We start from the raw sequence: 13,589 nt of genomic DNA, 5'->3' as shown, positions 1-13,589 counted from the left end.
ACGGGGGTGGGGGCACAGAGGAAGGGCTCACACCCACAGCACCGGGCTGCCTCCTGGGGACCTCCCTCCTCCATTCTCTCCCCGTGGCCTCCCCAAGGGGACGTGGCCTCGGGCACTAGAGGGAGCCCTGCCCCAGATCTCTGGCTTTTGCAGGGGAGAGGCTCTCAGTGCGGTGGGGCTTGTGAACAAGTAGGTCAGAGGCCCCAGCTACTCCGCCAGCCACTCCCGGGCCTGGCTGTGTTTGATGCCCCCAGAGCTCGGCTGCCTTTACATCCTCCGGCCGCCCGCCCGGCAGGATTACCCCCGGATTAGATGATTCTCTTGATCTCCGGTTCATCCTCCTCCATTAGTGCCGGGCTTCCCACCTGGGAAGTGCGGCTTCCTTTCAGCTCAGACCACGAAAACCTACTCATTCCTCAGCAGCAAGCAGCTCGGGAACCATCTGCTGCCTCCAATTCCTCCAGATGTCTGACGTGAGTTCTGACCCACGGAAACATCCTGTTCCTGCCTCCCTCCGGGCGCTCCCACCTCCCACCCTCACGTCCCGTCTGATCGCTGTCAGGTTCTTGGGATGGGGACCCTCAGCCGGGGACAGTCTCTAACTATGTTCGAGGCTCAGCGCTCGGCGCCCAAATCCCGAGCCCGCACCAAGTGAGCAGGAAGGGGCTTTGCACACAAAACCCTCCGCTCCCCCAACTCCAGCAGGAAATGCCGTTTCTCTCCTGTTGAACACGAAAAACAACAGCTCAGTAAACAGTGCAGAGGAGGGGCCCAGGGCCGCGCGCTCATTTAACTGGGGGTGTAAACAGCCAGCCTCCCCCTGAGAAAGGGATAAATGAGCACAGGGCCCCGGGTCTCGGAGAGGCCTGGAAGTCACTCTTCCGAGAGCCCCGCGGAGCCGGACATCAGCCGTGTGCCCGGCCCTTAAACCCAGCTCTGTCGGAACCGGACTGGGCGGCCACCGTCCCCCGGCCCTCGGCTCATCCTGAGAACGACGCTGGCAGAAAATCTGGGGCTTTTACGGGCCACCCTCGCAGTGCCAGAACGCACACCCACATCAGCAGACCCTGGCTTTTCTGGGGCAGCAGCAAGAAGCTTCTGCGGGAGTTGCCGTCCCAGCCTGCGGCTCCTGCCTCAGGGCCTCTCCGGGTCCCCGCGACTGTGGAAGGAAGCCTAGGTACACGTGGACACAAAGTTTCTTCCAGCCGGTGCTTCATCTGCTGTGAAGCTCCTCCTGACGGCGTCTGTCCACCGCGAACCCCCCGCGCTTCCTTGAACTCTGAATTACGCCCTCCTTCACCCTGATATTAACTTACTCATACGCTGAAATTAGTTAATGTTTCATTGCTATGTCTCATTTTCCCAGACGGACTATCATAAGGCCTTGTACCGGAGGCTCCTGAACAGCTTTTGAATTTGTTATCAGAAATACAAAAAAAAAAAAAAAAAAAAAAAAAAGCGGGGGGGTGGGGTGGGGTGGGCAGGGCGATCACTAGCTCCTCAAGATCACGGACTCCGCCAGCCTCCTGGAGACAGCCTCCACCCCAGCCTCTGCTCAGTGGAGCCTGGACACTGGGGGCCAGCTTCCGGAACAGAATGAAAAGCTTGTTCAAATAGGTCCTTTCTTACACCTGACAAAAGCACTCTAAGATGCCTTTACAAAACACACATGATTTCATTGTGATGTTAAGCTTCCTGCCGAAGCCCTGGGGCAGAACCCCCCACCCCCACCCCAGGCCCTGCCAGGAATCCAGGTGTATTTTTGTGGGAGGTCAACATTTCCCTTACTATCGTTCAGGGAAGTTTCATTGAGCCCCTGGCTGGAAACAGAAACAATGGCGCATGAGCAGAAAGCTGCAATCATGGAGAGATTCAAGGATAAAAGTAAATCCCCCCCAGGCCTTTTGTGTCAAATTCGGGCTTGCACCAGTGGGTTCTCCCCCCAAACTGTTGTCTTTTAGAGACTGAAAGATCAAAGAGTAGAGACCATTAAATCTTCCCGGATTCCCCTTGAGAAAAGGAAGTACAATAAAACCTTGGATTGCAAGTAACTTGTTCTGGGCACATCCCGCGAAGACAAACGTTTCTAATAAACTTTAACTTGATGCCGAACGTCACGTGATCACAACTGAGCCAATGGTTCTTGAAATTCACTCTGATATACAAATGCTTTGGATTACAAGCATGTTTCCAGAACAAATTCTGCTCGCAAACTAATTCCAACTCCCACAGACAGAAGGTGTGTAGTAAATCAAATGAGTTTGGGGAGCCTGGGTGGCTCAGTTGGTTAAGCGGCCGACGTTGGCTCAGGTCATGATCTCACAGTTTGAGTTCGAGCCCCACGTCGGGCTCTGTGCTGACAGCTCGGAGCCTGGAGCCTGCTTCTGATTCTGTCTCCCTCTCTCTCTAGCTCTCCCCCGTTTGTGCTCTGTCTCTGTCTTTCAAAAATGAATGAATGTTAAAAAAATTTTTTTAATAAAATGGGTTTATAGAACAAATTGCACAGGGTGGGCCATGTAACAATTACTTCAATAAAAACTATTCCCCCCAAAAAATAAAAGGAAGAGAGTACATGTGTCCCTTTCAACTGTGTGGCGATGGCGGGGAGCAGGGGGAGCACGACGTGCACACCAGTGAGGGTCCGGGCCAGGTGCAGAGAGGAGTATAAGGCCCACAATGGAAGGAAGCAGCCTGATGTGACTTATAACTCCTCAATGTGTACATGTGCAAGAGGCTGTCTCGAGTGGAGAAGTTCCCGAGATGAGAAAGACCAGTAAAGTGCACTCCTGTCTTAGAAGCACTCCTGGCTTCCAGCCATGTGCTCATGCACTGGTCTTAAATCATGGTTATTGTCCCTGATAAATGGCCCCAGGGCAGACTCGCTTTCCTTGAGAATCTGCTTTCTAAGCCACAGGGTCATTTTTCAGCAGCTCTTCCTTTACAGAGACTAACAGGAAGCACTTGGCCAGGAGGATGATGACTTTCAAGGTGGAAAAGGGCAGAGCCGTTCCTCTGTCATCAGTTCAGGCAGAGCCAGGAGGGTCCAGGCCTTCTGCACAGGGTGGGGGAACCCGGGCCTCAGAACGGAGTCAGACAGACAGAAAGACAGACAGACGGGGTGTTTCTCCAGGGACCAGAGCAGAGCCAACAGCTTTGTGTTCAATGGAGACCATTCCCTTTCCTGTAACTTCGTCAAGGCAGCACAGTGATCTCCCCTCCCCACCCCCAACCGCAAACTAAACCTGTTGTCAGCTCCTTTTCAATCCGTCCCCAGAAAAGTCTCCCAGGAGATTTGCTAACATGTAACACAACTGGCATTTCCCTTCCTTTCCCCTGTAGGAAAAGTTGTAAGGAGTGGCAAATTGCAGACCAGATACTGGATGATAACATCAGAATTTAAAAATCAGATTTCCCCCCAAATTGGATTATGGTAAAAATGCAAAATTATAGACATAACGTAGAGAAAGGCCATATATAATTTTATATACATACATATGTAAGAACTTTAAGGCCCCAAGGACTTTGCAGCGCTTGAGACATCCCTCTAACATCTCTCCCCACCACGCAAGGTCATAGAACAAACTTGTTTGGATCTACGCTAGAGATTAACCTTGCCAAACCGATTTATGAAACTTGCCTAGGATGAGAAAAGGAAGCCTTCAGGATAGAAAACAGGTGATGACTCCCTGAGATTTTTTCAGCCACACACGATTCTGCTGTACATTTCATAACTGAAAGTTAATAAATGAACAGAAGCCTTTTCCAAAAAACAACACAAAAGAAGCAATCTAATATTTTTAAAGATGGCCCTTAGGTTACAGATCTGTTACCTTCTTTAAGATTCAATCTCAAATACGCATGTATATTCCTGACAATCTGTAGGCCCGTCCTGAGGACGACAGGCAAACTTTCAAGGTCACTGACCACTCTGATGTAGCCCCTGAGAGGGACACTCACCCAGACCAGCAGAGTGATAACAGAGTTAGGGTAGCAGGGGCAGGCTGTGGACAAATGAACTCCTAGCGATGGAAAGCAGGGGTGTGTGACAACCCCTCCTCTCTTTCACTAGTTTTAGAAGAGTTGCACACAGTCATCCTTGCTGTCCAGGATATACATACACAAACACACAGGACATGGGACTTGATTTGCTTGGATTGTCACTGATCGGAATGATTTTAACAGATGATCATTTCTGGTACTTAATGATAGTGGTTTTTTAAAATTTTCTTTTAATGTTTTATTTATTTTTGAGACAGAGAGAGACAGAGCATGAGCAGGGGAGGGGCAGAGAGAGAGGGAGACACAGAATCCGAAGCAGGCTCCAGGCTCCAAGCTGTCAGCATAGAGCCTGATGCGGGGCTTGAACTCATGGAGTGTGAGGCCATGACCTGAGCTGAAGGCAGACGCTCAACCGACTGAGCCACCGAGGTGCCCCTTAATTATAGTTTTAAAAACCTATGTACAGGGGCACCTGGGTGGCTCAGTGGGTTGAGTGGCCAACTCTTGGTTTCAGCTTAGGTCCTGATCTTGTGGTTCGTGAGTTCACACCCTGAGTCGGCCTCTGAGCTGACAGTGTAGAGCCTGCTTAGGATTCTCTGTCTTTCGGTCTCTCTCTCTCTGCCCCTCTGTACACGCCCTCTCTCTCAAAATAAATAAATTTTAAAAAATAAATAAATAAAAACCTATGTACAAATAAACTCTTGTAAAACTAAAGTCAGAATGTCATCATTTTGGCAAGATGCCCAATCTCCTCATATGGTTGAAGAAGAACATCAAACTGAAATTAGTATCCTTTGCATCTGGCCTTGAAGCTCCAGAGAAAACCAGGTGCTTCAAGAGGGGAGGGTTGTGTGCTCTCGGTGGGGACTTAGCACGTGCAGAGCTACTGGGGTACAGAGTGCTTGGGACACATTCAGCACAGGTCACACTTGGGAGAAGGTGGCCATATGAGGCTAGAAACTTCCATTCTGCCAGATGGCACAGAGTGTATGTTTTCCTGCCCTGTGGGTGACAGAAGGTCACTGAACTGTGCCACTGCCAACATATTCCCCAGTGCCCTGCCTCTGTTTACCCTTCCTATTCCACTAACACTCGTGCTTTGGCCTGCGTGTTTGCATCCTCCCCTCCCCCCCAAATTCATACATTGAAGCCTGAATCCCCCATGTGACGGTGTCTGAAGGTGGCATCTTTGGGAGGTGATTAGGTTCAGATGAGGTCACGAGATGGGTGGGTGCCCCAGGATGGGGTCAGTGCCCTTATTCAACGAGGAGACACCAATCTGTCTCTCTGCTACGTGAGGACACAGTGAGAAGGCGGCCGTCCATAAACCAGGAGGAGGGCTCTCTTGCCTCTCTGGGCACCGAGGGAGGTCAAGAGCCAGGAACGGAATCTGCTGGCACCCTAACCTTGGGCTACCGGACTCCAGAATCAATGCCTGTTGTTCCAGCGCCCACTCTCTGGTGTTCAGTTACAGCAGACTGAGCCCAGATGGTCCCCGCAGACAAAACCAAAGACCTTGAGACCCCGCCGCCACCTGCCCAGGCTCAATCCAAGGCTGAGCCGCCCTTTTGCTTCTGGAACCCCTGCACGAATTGCCATCTTCTGGCACCACTACACTGGGGGAATTAATATTTTCAGAAGCACAGAAAAACATCTGATAATGTTCTTTCTGCTTCCCCCGGGCACACTCTCTAAGCTCCTCGGGGCAGCTGGTGGGTTTCGCACCCAGAGGCTCTACTCACGTCCAGAGACTCGAGGCAGTACCAGCAGAAGGCGTGCTTGCAGTTCTTACACATCATCTGTGCACACCCTTCGTCCCGCTCGATGTACACCTTGCACTTGGGGCACCGCTTGATGGGCGCATCGTCCTCCTCCAGTTTGAAAGCAGAGCTGCGGGAGAGAGTCTGTCAGTGATCCGTCATTATCTGAACCCGCTACATCAGACCCGGGAAGGGGAGGGGAGGGGAGAGGCGTGGGCAGGGCCAGGCTGCAAGCTCTAGTTCAGCCAGAGGGGCCGAGGCCCCTTCTTTTTTTTTTATTTTGTCTTAATATGAAATTTATTGTCAACTTGGTTCCCATGCAACATCCAGTGCTCTTCCCAACAGGTGCTCCCCGCGATGCCCATCCCCCCCTTCTTATCAGATGTTACAGAGTGAAACCGATGAAGCTAACCCTCCAAAAAACAATCACCAAAGAAACTGTGGGTCAGCCAGTTGGGTTCAGGGGGGAGGAAAAAGCAGTGTCAGGAGGCATTCACGTTTAGATATGTGTAGACAAACAAAAGAAATTATGGCAGGGCGCCTGGGTGGATCAGTCCTTAAGCACCCGACTTCGGCTCAGGTCCTGATCTCACGGTTCGTGGGTTCGAGCCCCGCGTCAGGCTCTGTGCTGACAGCTTGGAGCCTGGAACCTGCCTTGGATTCTGTGTCTCCCTCTCTCTCTGTCCCTCCCCCGCTTGCTCTCTCTTGCTCTCAAAAATAAACATTAAAACTTAAAAAAAAAATCTTTCTCTCTCTCCCCCACTCGCTCTCTCTCAAATAAAATAAAACATTAAAAATAAATACGTAAAATTATAAAAAAAAAAAAGAGAGAGAAACTATGGCAAAGGCTTATAATGACGGTGTCTGTGTAATGGGATTATGGTCGGATTGTATGTTCCTTATTCATATATCTGTATAATTTCCAAAGGATCGATGACAATTTTTATGCACTTTGCTATTACCAGAAAAAATGGTTACAGATACATGCTCATCGTTTAATTAGATCTACTGGGACTGTCTTGACAGAATCTCTTTCCTGGCAAGTCCGGTTGTCCTGAGGGGCTGGGGAGTCAGGTGGTTAGCCTGAGGGGCTGCAGGCCTGGGGTCACGTGCTGGCGCTCTGCAGACAAGCTGTGGAAGAGCCACTCCAGGCCTCAGCCCTCCCAGCATGCGCATGCTAGACAGTGACACGTGACAGGAGCCCAGCGTAGGACCGAGCATGGGTGAAGTGACCGATACATGACAGCAACCATTCTATGCTAAGAAAGACATGACACAGATGCGTCGGTGTGACGGTCCATCCCACGCTATTAAATTGAAAGGGAAGGCTAAACAAATATGCATGGAAACATCTGGAAGGATAAATGGTTAACTGCTACAAGAAGTTATCACGGGTCATGGCAACACGTTTGCCGCATTATCTGAACCCGCTACATCAGACCAACACCGCCAGGGGGAAAATGATCTGCCCCTAGGACCGAGCAACCCTTCCAGAACCCCATGCGTTCATGAGCATACGTTCACTGAGAGTGGGCAAATTCTGGCATTTTGGGTGCGTTCTGGCTGGCGGATCTTCCACAGGCATCACAGTAAATGCAACGATCAAAACCGGTTTGACTTCAGTAGAGCTAATCTGATGATCAGTGGAGGCTCCTCGTCCGTGAGGCCTGGGCTCCAGCTGAACGCGGTTCTGTTCTGTTCACTAGCAGGTGACCAGGGAGGACATGCTGGGAGGAGGCAGGCTGTCGGTGAGGAGCCCCAGGTCTAGAGACGCGTGAGTCCCGGCCCTGCCACTCGGGTATCACCAGTGTTAGTGTCCCCCTTCCGCCACTAGAAACGAGGCTGGTGCCTCCCCATCGGAAGCTGTTGTGAAGCTCGAAAGGGTCTCCGTGCATGTGGTACATTCACACGGAACCCGGCACAGGGATAGCAAGGCCCGCAGTAGGTGGCAGTGCCTGTCATGCTGTCACCGAAAGATGACACTGTCTGTGGCTCAAACTCTTCTCTAAAGGGAAGGCAAAACGCCCCGCAGGCTGGTTGCACACGTGACTTAGAATGAACCAGGGCGGTCACGGTCACAGGCGCGGGCGAGGTAACCCTGCGGGAGCCTCTGGCAGGACTGGACACGACGCGAGCCGGCCGCTCCTGAATGTGAATCTGGTTTCTGCAGAGAGCCAAAAAGTCACCAGATCCGTGACTGAGGCCGGCTATCAGCTTAGATAACACTTTCAGTTTGAAAGCCGGCAGTGACCTTCACGTCATGAAAACCAATCTTCTCACGTGATTCATGAACGGGGAGGGGGCGTAACATCAGTGGAGAGTGAAGACCCTCTCTCAGGGAGGCTTTTTAAAACGGAAACAGTTAGGGGTGCCGGGGGGTGGGGGGGCTCGGTCAGTTGTGCGTCCAGCTCTTGATTTCGGCTCGGGTCATGATCTCACGGTTCATGAGATCGACCCCGCACCACACTGGGCTCTGTGCTGACAATGCAGAAACTGCTTGGGATTCTCTCTCTCCCTCTCTGCCCTTCCCCTCTCCCGCTCGCTCTCTCCAAATAAATAAACATTAAAAAAAAAAAAAAAAAAAAAGTAGAGGCTCCTGGGTGGCTCGGTCAGTTGAGCCACTGACTCTTGGCTTCGGCTCAAGTCATTATCTCACAGGTCCGGGGATCGAGCCCCAAGTTGGTCTCTGTGCTGACAGCACAGAGCCTGCTTGGGATTCTCTCTCTCTGCCCCTCCCCTGCTCAAGCTCAGTCTCTCTCTCTGTCTCTCAAAATAAATAAAAATAAACTAAAAAAAAAAATGGAAACAGTTAAAATATGTAAGCTCTGGTGTGTTGTGGCATGTATAGAAATTTACACGGTACGGACAATGGTTTTCAAACATATTTTGGCATTTGAATTATATTTCAAATTACTACTGATGACAACTCTCACTAGAAATTCAAAGTTATGAAGGCAGACAGGAGCCCTCGACAGCTTCCTCATGATCTGCACGTTCTGATGTCTTTATGCGTTTATTTTTTTTTTAAGTTTATTTATTTGAGAGAGAGACAGATAAAGCTGGGGAGGGGCAGAGAGAGGGAGAGAGAATCCCAAGCAGGCTCCATGCCCCCAGCATAGAGCCCGATGAGGGGCTCGAGCCCTCGAACCTTGAGATTGATGAGAAAAACAAAGGCAAGAGCAATGTAGCTTAGATTAAATCTCCTTACAACTCACAGCCCACAGACAGAGCTGAAACATGCAGGTTCCTTGAGTCAGGTCAAGGAACTCATGGCTGCCTCACTTCCTTAGTGATTTTGTTTTACTAAAGACTGAAAGTAACCTTATCTTAACAGCAGCTACTCCAAGGTTCTGAAAGCCTTGCTCTCAAATTCCTTAGAGACTTACGCCATCCCTCACCCCAACCTCAAAGTATATAATCAGTCACTCCTCACAACCCCAGTGCAGCTCTGTCGGTCCATAGTCCTGTCCCCTCACCTTTTTGCACCAAAGACATCTCAAGAATTCTTTCTTAGCCCTTCGCTCAAGAACCCCATCAAGATCACGACCTGAGCTGAAATCTAGAGTCTAGAGTCGGACGCTTACCCGACTAAGCCACCCAGGCGCCCACGCATGTTCTGATGTCTTTAAGAGGCAGACAGGCCAACACAGCCGCTGACACCAGTCAAGCGGTGAAGGGAATGAGGGAAACAACCCTACCACAATGAAAACAGTTGAGTGTACCTCAGTTACAAACACCACCTGCCATCAGCCCCAGGACCGGCGAGCAAGAGGGTGTGGTCACGACTTCGCAGGCTAAAGACAGCACAAACCCCCTTCTAAAGAGCCGGCTGCTTCTGGGCTCCAGCGACTGCCAGGAATCGAGGATGCACGATGGCTCAGTGTGGCTCCGCGAGCCAGAAATTCAGATTTTTTACGTGACATCTTTTGATGTTTACGTTTCCGCAAAATGAGACTGGTGAATTTGTATCTAAATTTCCCTGTGCCATCTTTTTTTTTTTTTTTTTACTATGCAAAATGTGATATTTTTCACTTTTGTTTGTTTTTGTTCTTTGCGAGGTGTACAATGTGATGATTTAATACACATGTATAGGGTGCAATGGCTGTCGCTCTCTCCAATGACCTGAAGAGACCAGAACATCACAGGAGAAGAAATAATAAGTCATCAGGCTCCCAACACTCACCAGCTTCAATCTGAAGGTTCTACGCTTAAGAAACATCATGGCTGGGTCCCTCCTCCACCCCACCCAGGATGGGGCATCAACTCTTTCTCACTCCCGATTTTCCTTCTTAACAGAATGTAGAAACCCATTCACTGAGTTTCTCTCTCTCTCTCTCTCTCTCTTTTTTTTAAATTTTTTAAAACATTTATTTATTTATTTTGAGAGAGAGAAACAGAGAGACAGAATCCCAAGCCTGACGCGGGGCTCCATCCCAGGAACCTTGAGATCATGACCTGAGCTGAAGTGAAGAATTGGATGCTTAACCGATCTACCCAGGTGCCCTGGGTGTTTTCTTTTAAACAGGTAACCGGGTTGCCCACCCGCCTCCTCCTTACCTGGTCCCCACCCTGGACACCCAGCTCTCCCAGCGATGTGCACTCTGACCACACAGAAGTGTGTTTCTTCTTGCAAAGTTACGAAACATTAAGAACCTAAAATACGAGGTAAGTGACTCGTTCCACCATCTGAGTGCCTGCTGTATATGCCAAGATCTGCGGCGACGAGAGTTCAAACCAACACAGGCTGTGATGTCAGGAGCTCAGCCTCGTGGAGGAATCGGCCACGTAAACGGATGCCCCAGGGCACAGTCTGGCTGGCCTCGTAATCCAGGCAGACCCATCTCCAGTGGGGGCACAGAGGGTGGGGTCACCAGTGCCGCCCTGGGAGCTGGGCAGCCTGACAAAGGACGGACCTGAGCCGTGCCTTCCAGGGTGGAGAGTCGACTCCAGGTAAAGGAGGAGGGTGGCGAAGGGGCATCCAGACACAGGCGCAAACGTGCAGACTCGGGAGAGGAGGGCTGTGCCCGAGGGACAAGGAACAGTAGGTTCTCTGTGCAGGTGGAGCTTTGAGGAGCGGGGGCGGGGCAGCAGAACAGGGAGAAGAAAACGGGGAGCAGCTGGTGACCACACGTTCGGGTGGATGGTGGGAGTCCCTCCATCAAGAACGCAGCCTCAGCAGGCACAGGGCCCACGTTGTCTCGGTAAGCCATCTGTGCCACAGACCTTGCAGGCCAAAAATAGCTGAATATTACCAATTTCTTGTGATTCAGCCTCCTTAACTTCAAGGCACACACACTGATGCCACAGGGCCCACCTGGTGGTCCGGCGGAGGGCCCGGCCAGCGGGCGGAAGGGCCTAGACGCAGTCCTGTCGCCCCACGTCTTTCTGACCGCCCCCTCTGCCAGGCAGACGTAACCTCTTGGTCTCGGGCACCTGGGAACCTCTTTTTGGGGAGGCATCTGGTACTTATAACCACGGTCCACCTACTCTGGTTCCCATTCCTGTCCCCGTTCCTGATCCCGTTCCTGACAACGGAGTGTCGGAAAAACTTCAGGTATCACGGGTCATAAAGCCCGTAGTGACAGGTGTTTGTCACGCGTCTGTCTTTCTGGAGAGGCAGAGTGCGATTTGTTTCCTACAAACTTTATAGAGCCACTGCTTTGCTCGCTACCCGACACGTAATCGGTTCTCAAAAATAGTCAGCCGGGGCGCCTGGGTGGCTCAGTCAGTTAAGCATCTAACTCTTGATTTCAGCTCGGGTCATGATCTCGTGGTCCATGAGTTCCAGCCCACATCCGGCTCTGAGCTGACAGCACGGAACCTGCTTGGGATTCTCTCTCCCTCTCCTTGTCTCTTTACCCCTCCCCCACTTGCTCTCTCTTTCTCTCTCTCTCTCTCAAAATAAATAAACCAAAAAAAAGAAAAAAAATCAACCAACCAACCATCCTGGGTTTAAATGAGGCTGAAGAACGGGGCGCCTGGGTGTCTCAGTCGGTTGAGCGTCCGACTTCGGTTCAGGTCACGATCTCGCGGTCTGTGGGTTCGAGCCCCGCGTCGGGCTCTGCGCTGACAGCAGGCCTGGAGCCTGCTTCCGATTCTGTGTCTCCCTCTCTCTCTGCCCCTCCCCTGCCCATGCTCTCTCTTTCTCAATAATAAATAAACGTTAAAAAAATTATAGATGAGGCTGAAGAGGAAGAGACGGATCCAGATGGCGGTCACATCTTCCGGAGACACATGTCAGGAGTCGTGTTCTTCCCTCCCCCCAGCCCCCAGCCCCAGCCCGTGCCTTCCATGGCCGCCCGTGAGGAATGTACCTGGTCTCTCCGGGAAGGAAGGAGATGGGCATGGTCTCCGGGCAGCCCTGGCCGGGATGCCAGCTGGCTTTGCAGGCGGAGCAGAATTCCACGTCACAGGCCTTGCACCGCACCAGCTGGGGTGTCTGCAGCCCCATGTCCTGGAGCTGGCACACGGCCTGGCAGGTGGAAGCAGGGCACCAGGTCCGACAGGGGTCCAGCAGCACCTCTAGCGCAAGGACAAAAACAGCCACGTCAGAGTCCGCACACGAAGGATCTCATGGTATGTTCGGACTGAGGGATCTCGTCAGCGCAGGGCTGCGGGTCTGTAACAGGGTGGGAACGTCCAGACCACGCCGTCTGACATTCTATGCCCTTCGTGATCGGGTGCCGGTCTGGTTCTTTCTCCTCCCCTCCAGACACTCCCTGCTTATGACCCCCCCACGCCCCCCCGCCCCACACAAAACACACTCAGAGTCCTTTAGAGATGCTGCTGTCTGAACCCGGGTGGTACCCGGGATGCCCCTGCCTGCGTTACATCCAGGAAGCCTTGCCCGACGGCGGGGCAGGATCTTCTCCGAGTGCCCACAGGCCACGGTCCAGACAGGCCTTCTGCCCCCTCGTCTGCCTCCCCAGGACTCAGTTCTCTAAAGTCAGGCCCGTGTCTTCAGTCTTGCAGCCTTACCACCTCGCCTCGGGCGAGGTGCGCAGCAGGCACTCGGACGATGCCCAGTAAGGGGGACAGAGAGAGAGGAGGGAAGGAACGTGGCCGGATTCTTCTCCACAAACGGCCCGTTTGCCCAAGGCTGCCGCCCTTCCCAGATTTCAGTCTAAGCCGTGGGCTAACTACTGTGTGAAAGGGCCGGGTTTCCCATCCCAGTGGAGCCCAAACTGCTAAGAAGCCCCACTAAGGGAAGTTAGGGAGGAAGCGTGTTTTGAAAAACAGGATACCCTGACGTTCCCACTCCTCCGTGTCCCGGTGCAGAACTGGCAAGTCTTTAAAATCATCAGCCCCGAGCTGCCCCTGCCTCGTGAGCCTGGTCATTCGTCTCATTCAGCGCTTGTCTGGGGTGACACTGAATCCTCAGTGACGGGCAGCAGCCAGGACCCGACAGGAAACCGCACAGAATGCGAAGTCTCTGCCAGAAAGCTATCGCGGGCCAAAGGATTGCGGACTATTTTCAAAGGCCCTCAAGTAGGCCACTGGTTTCTAAGCTTTCCAGCAGTTGCTCTGGGGAAGTAACCCGAGACCGCCGAATTTTGCCAGGGAAACTTGGAAGGCAATGAAAGGCCCTTGCAAGTTTCCTGGCCGTGTGACCCACCGACGGCCAGGGTGGGTGAAGCTCACCTGCGTGGAAAACGGGATCTGTGTGCACTAGGGATCTAGCACAGCCTGGGGGGCTGGACGTGGGCTGGACGTGTGCCCAGACTTCACCTACACGGGCCGCCCCGGGACCCACGTAGGCAGTGCCACGTTCCCCAATGAAACAGGGAAGCCCGATTCAGCCCTCCAGGAATAAGCTGCTGCGTCAGGTAC

The 13,589-nt window shown here is 52.2% G+C and overlaps 1 protein-coding gene across 14 annotated transcripts in view; it reads right to left on the bottom strand.

Moving 5' to 3' along the window:
* The window catches only part of RNF144A (ring finger protein 144A), a 163,848-nt gene that overhangs the window by 55,977 nt on the left and 94,282 nt on the right, over positions 1 to 13,589 (bottom strand). For all 14 annotated transcript variants that reach the window (XM_058682460.1, XM_058682458.1, XM_058682454.1 and 11 more), the window contains 2 exons: positions 12,074 to 12,281; positions 5,742 to 5,889 (listed from right to left, as the gene is read on the bottom strand). In XM_058682460.1, the coding sequence (XP_058538443.1) occupies positions 5,742 to 5,889; positions 12,074 to 12,281 (356 nt within the window). The remainder of the gene's footprint in view (positions 1 to 5,741; positions 5,890 to 12,073; positions 12,282 to 13,589) is intronic.

This window comes from Neofelis nebulosa, chromosome 9, assembly GCF_028018385.1.
Source record: "Neofelis nebulosa isolate mNeoNeb1 chromosome 9, mNeoNeb1.pri, whole genome shotgun sequence".
Lineage (NCBI taxonomy): Eukaryota > Metazoa > Chordata > Mammalia > Carnivora > Felidae > Neofelis > Neofelis nebulosa.
The sequence above is the reverse complement of the archived record's forward strand: the minus strand, read 5'-3'. Positions and strand labels throughout refer to the sequence as shown.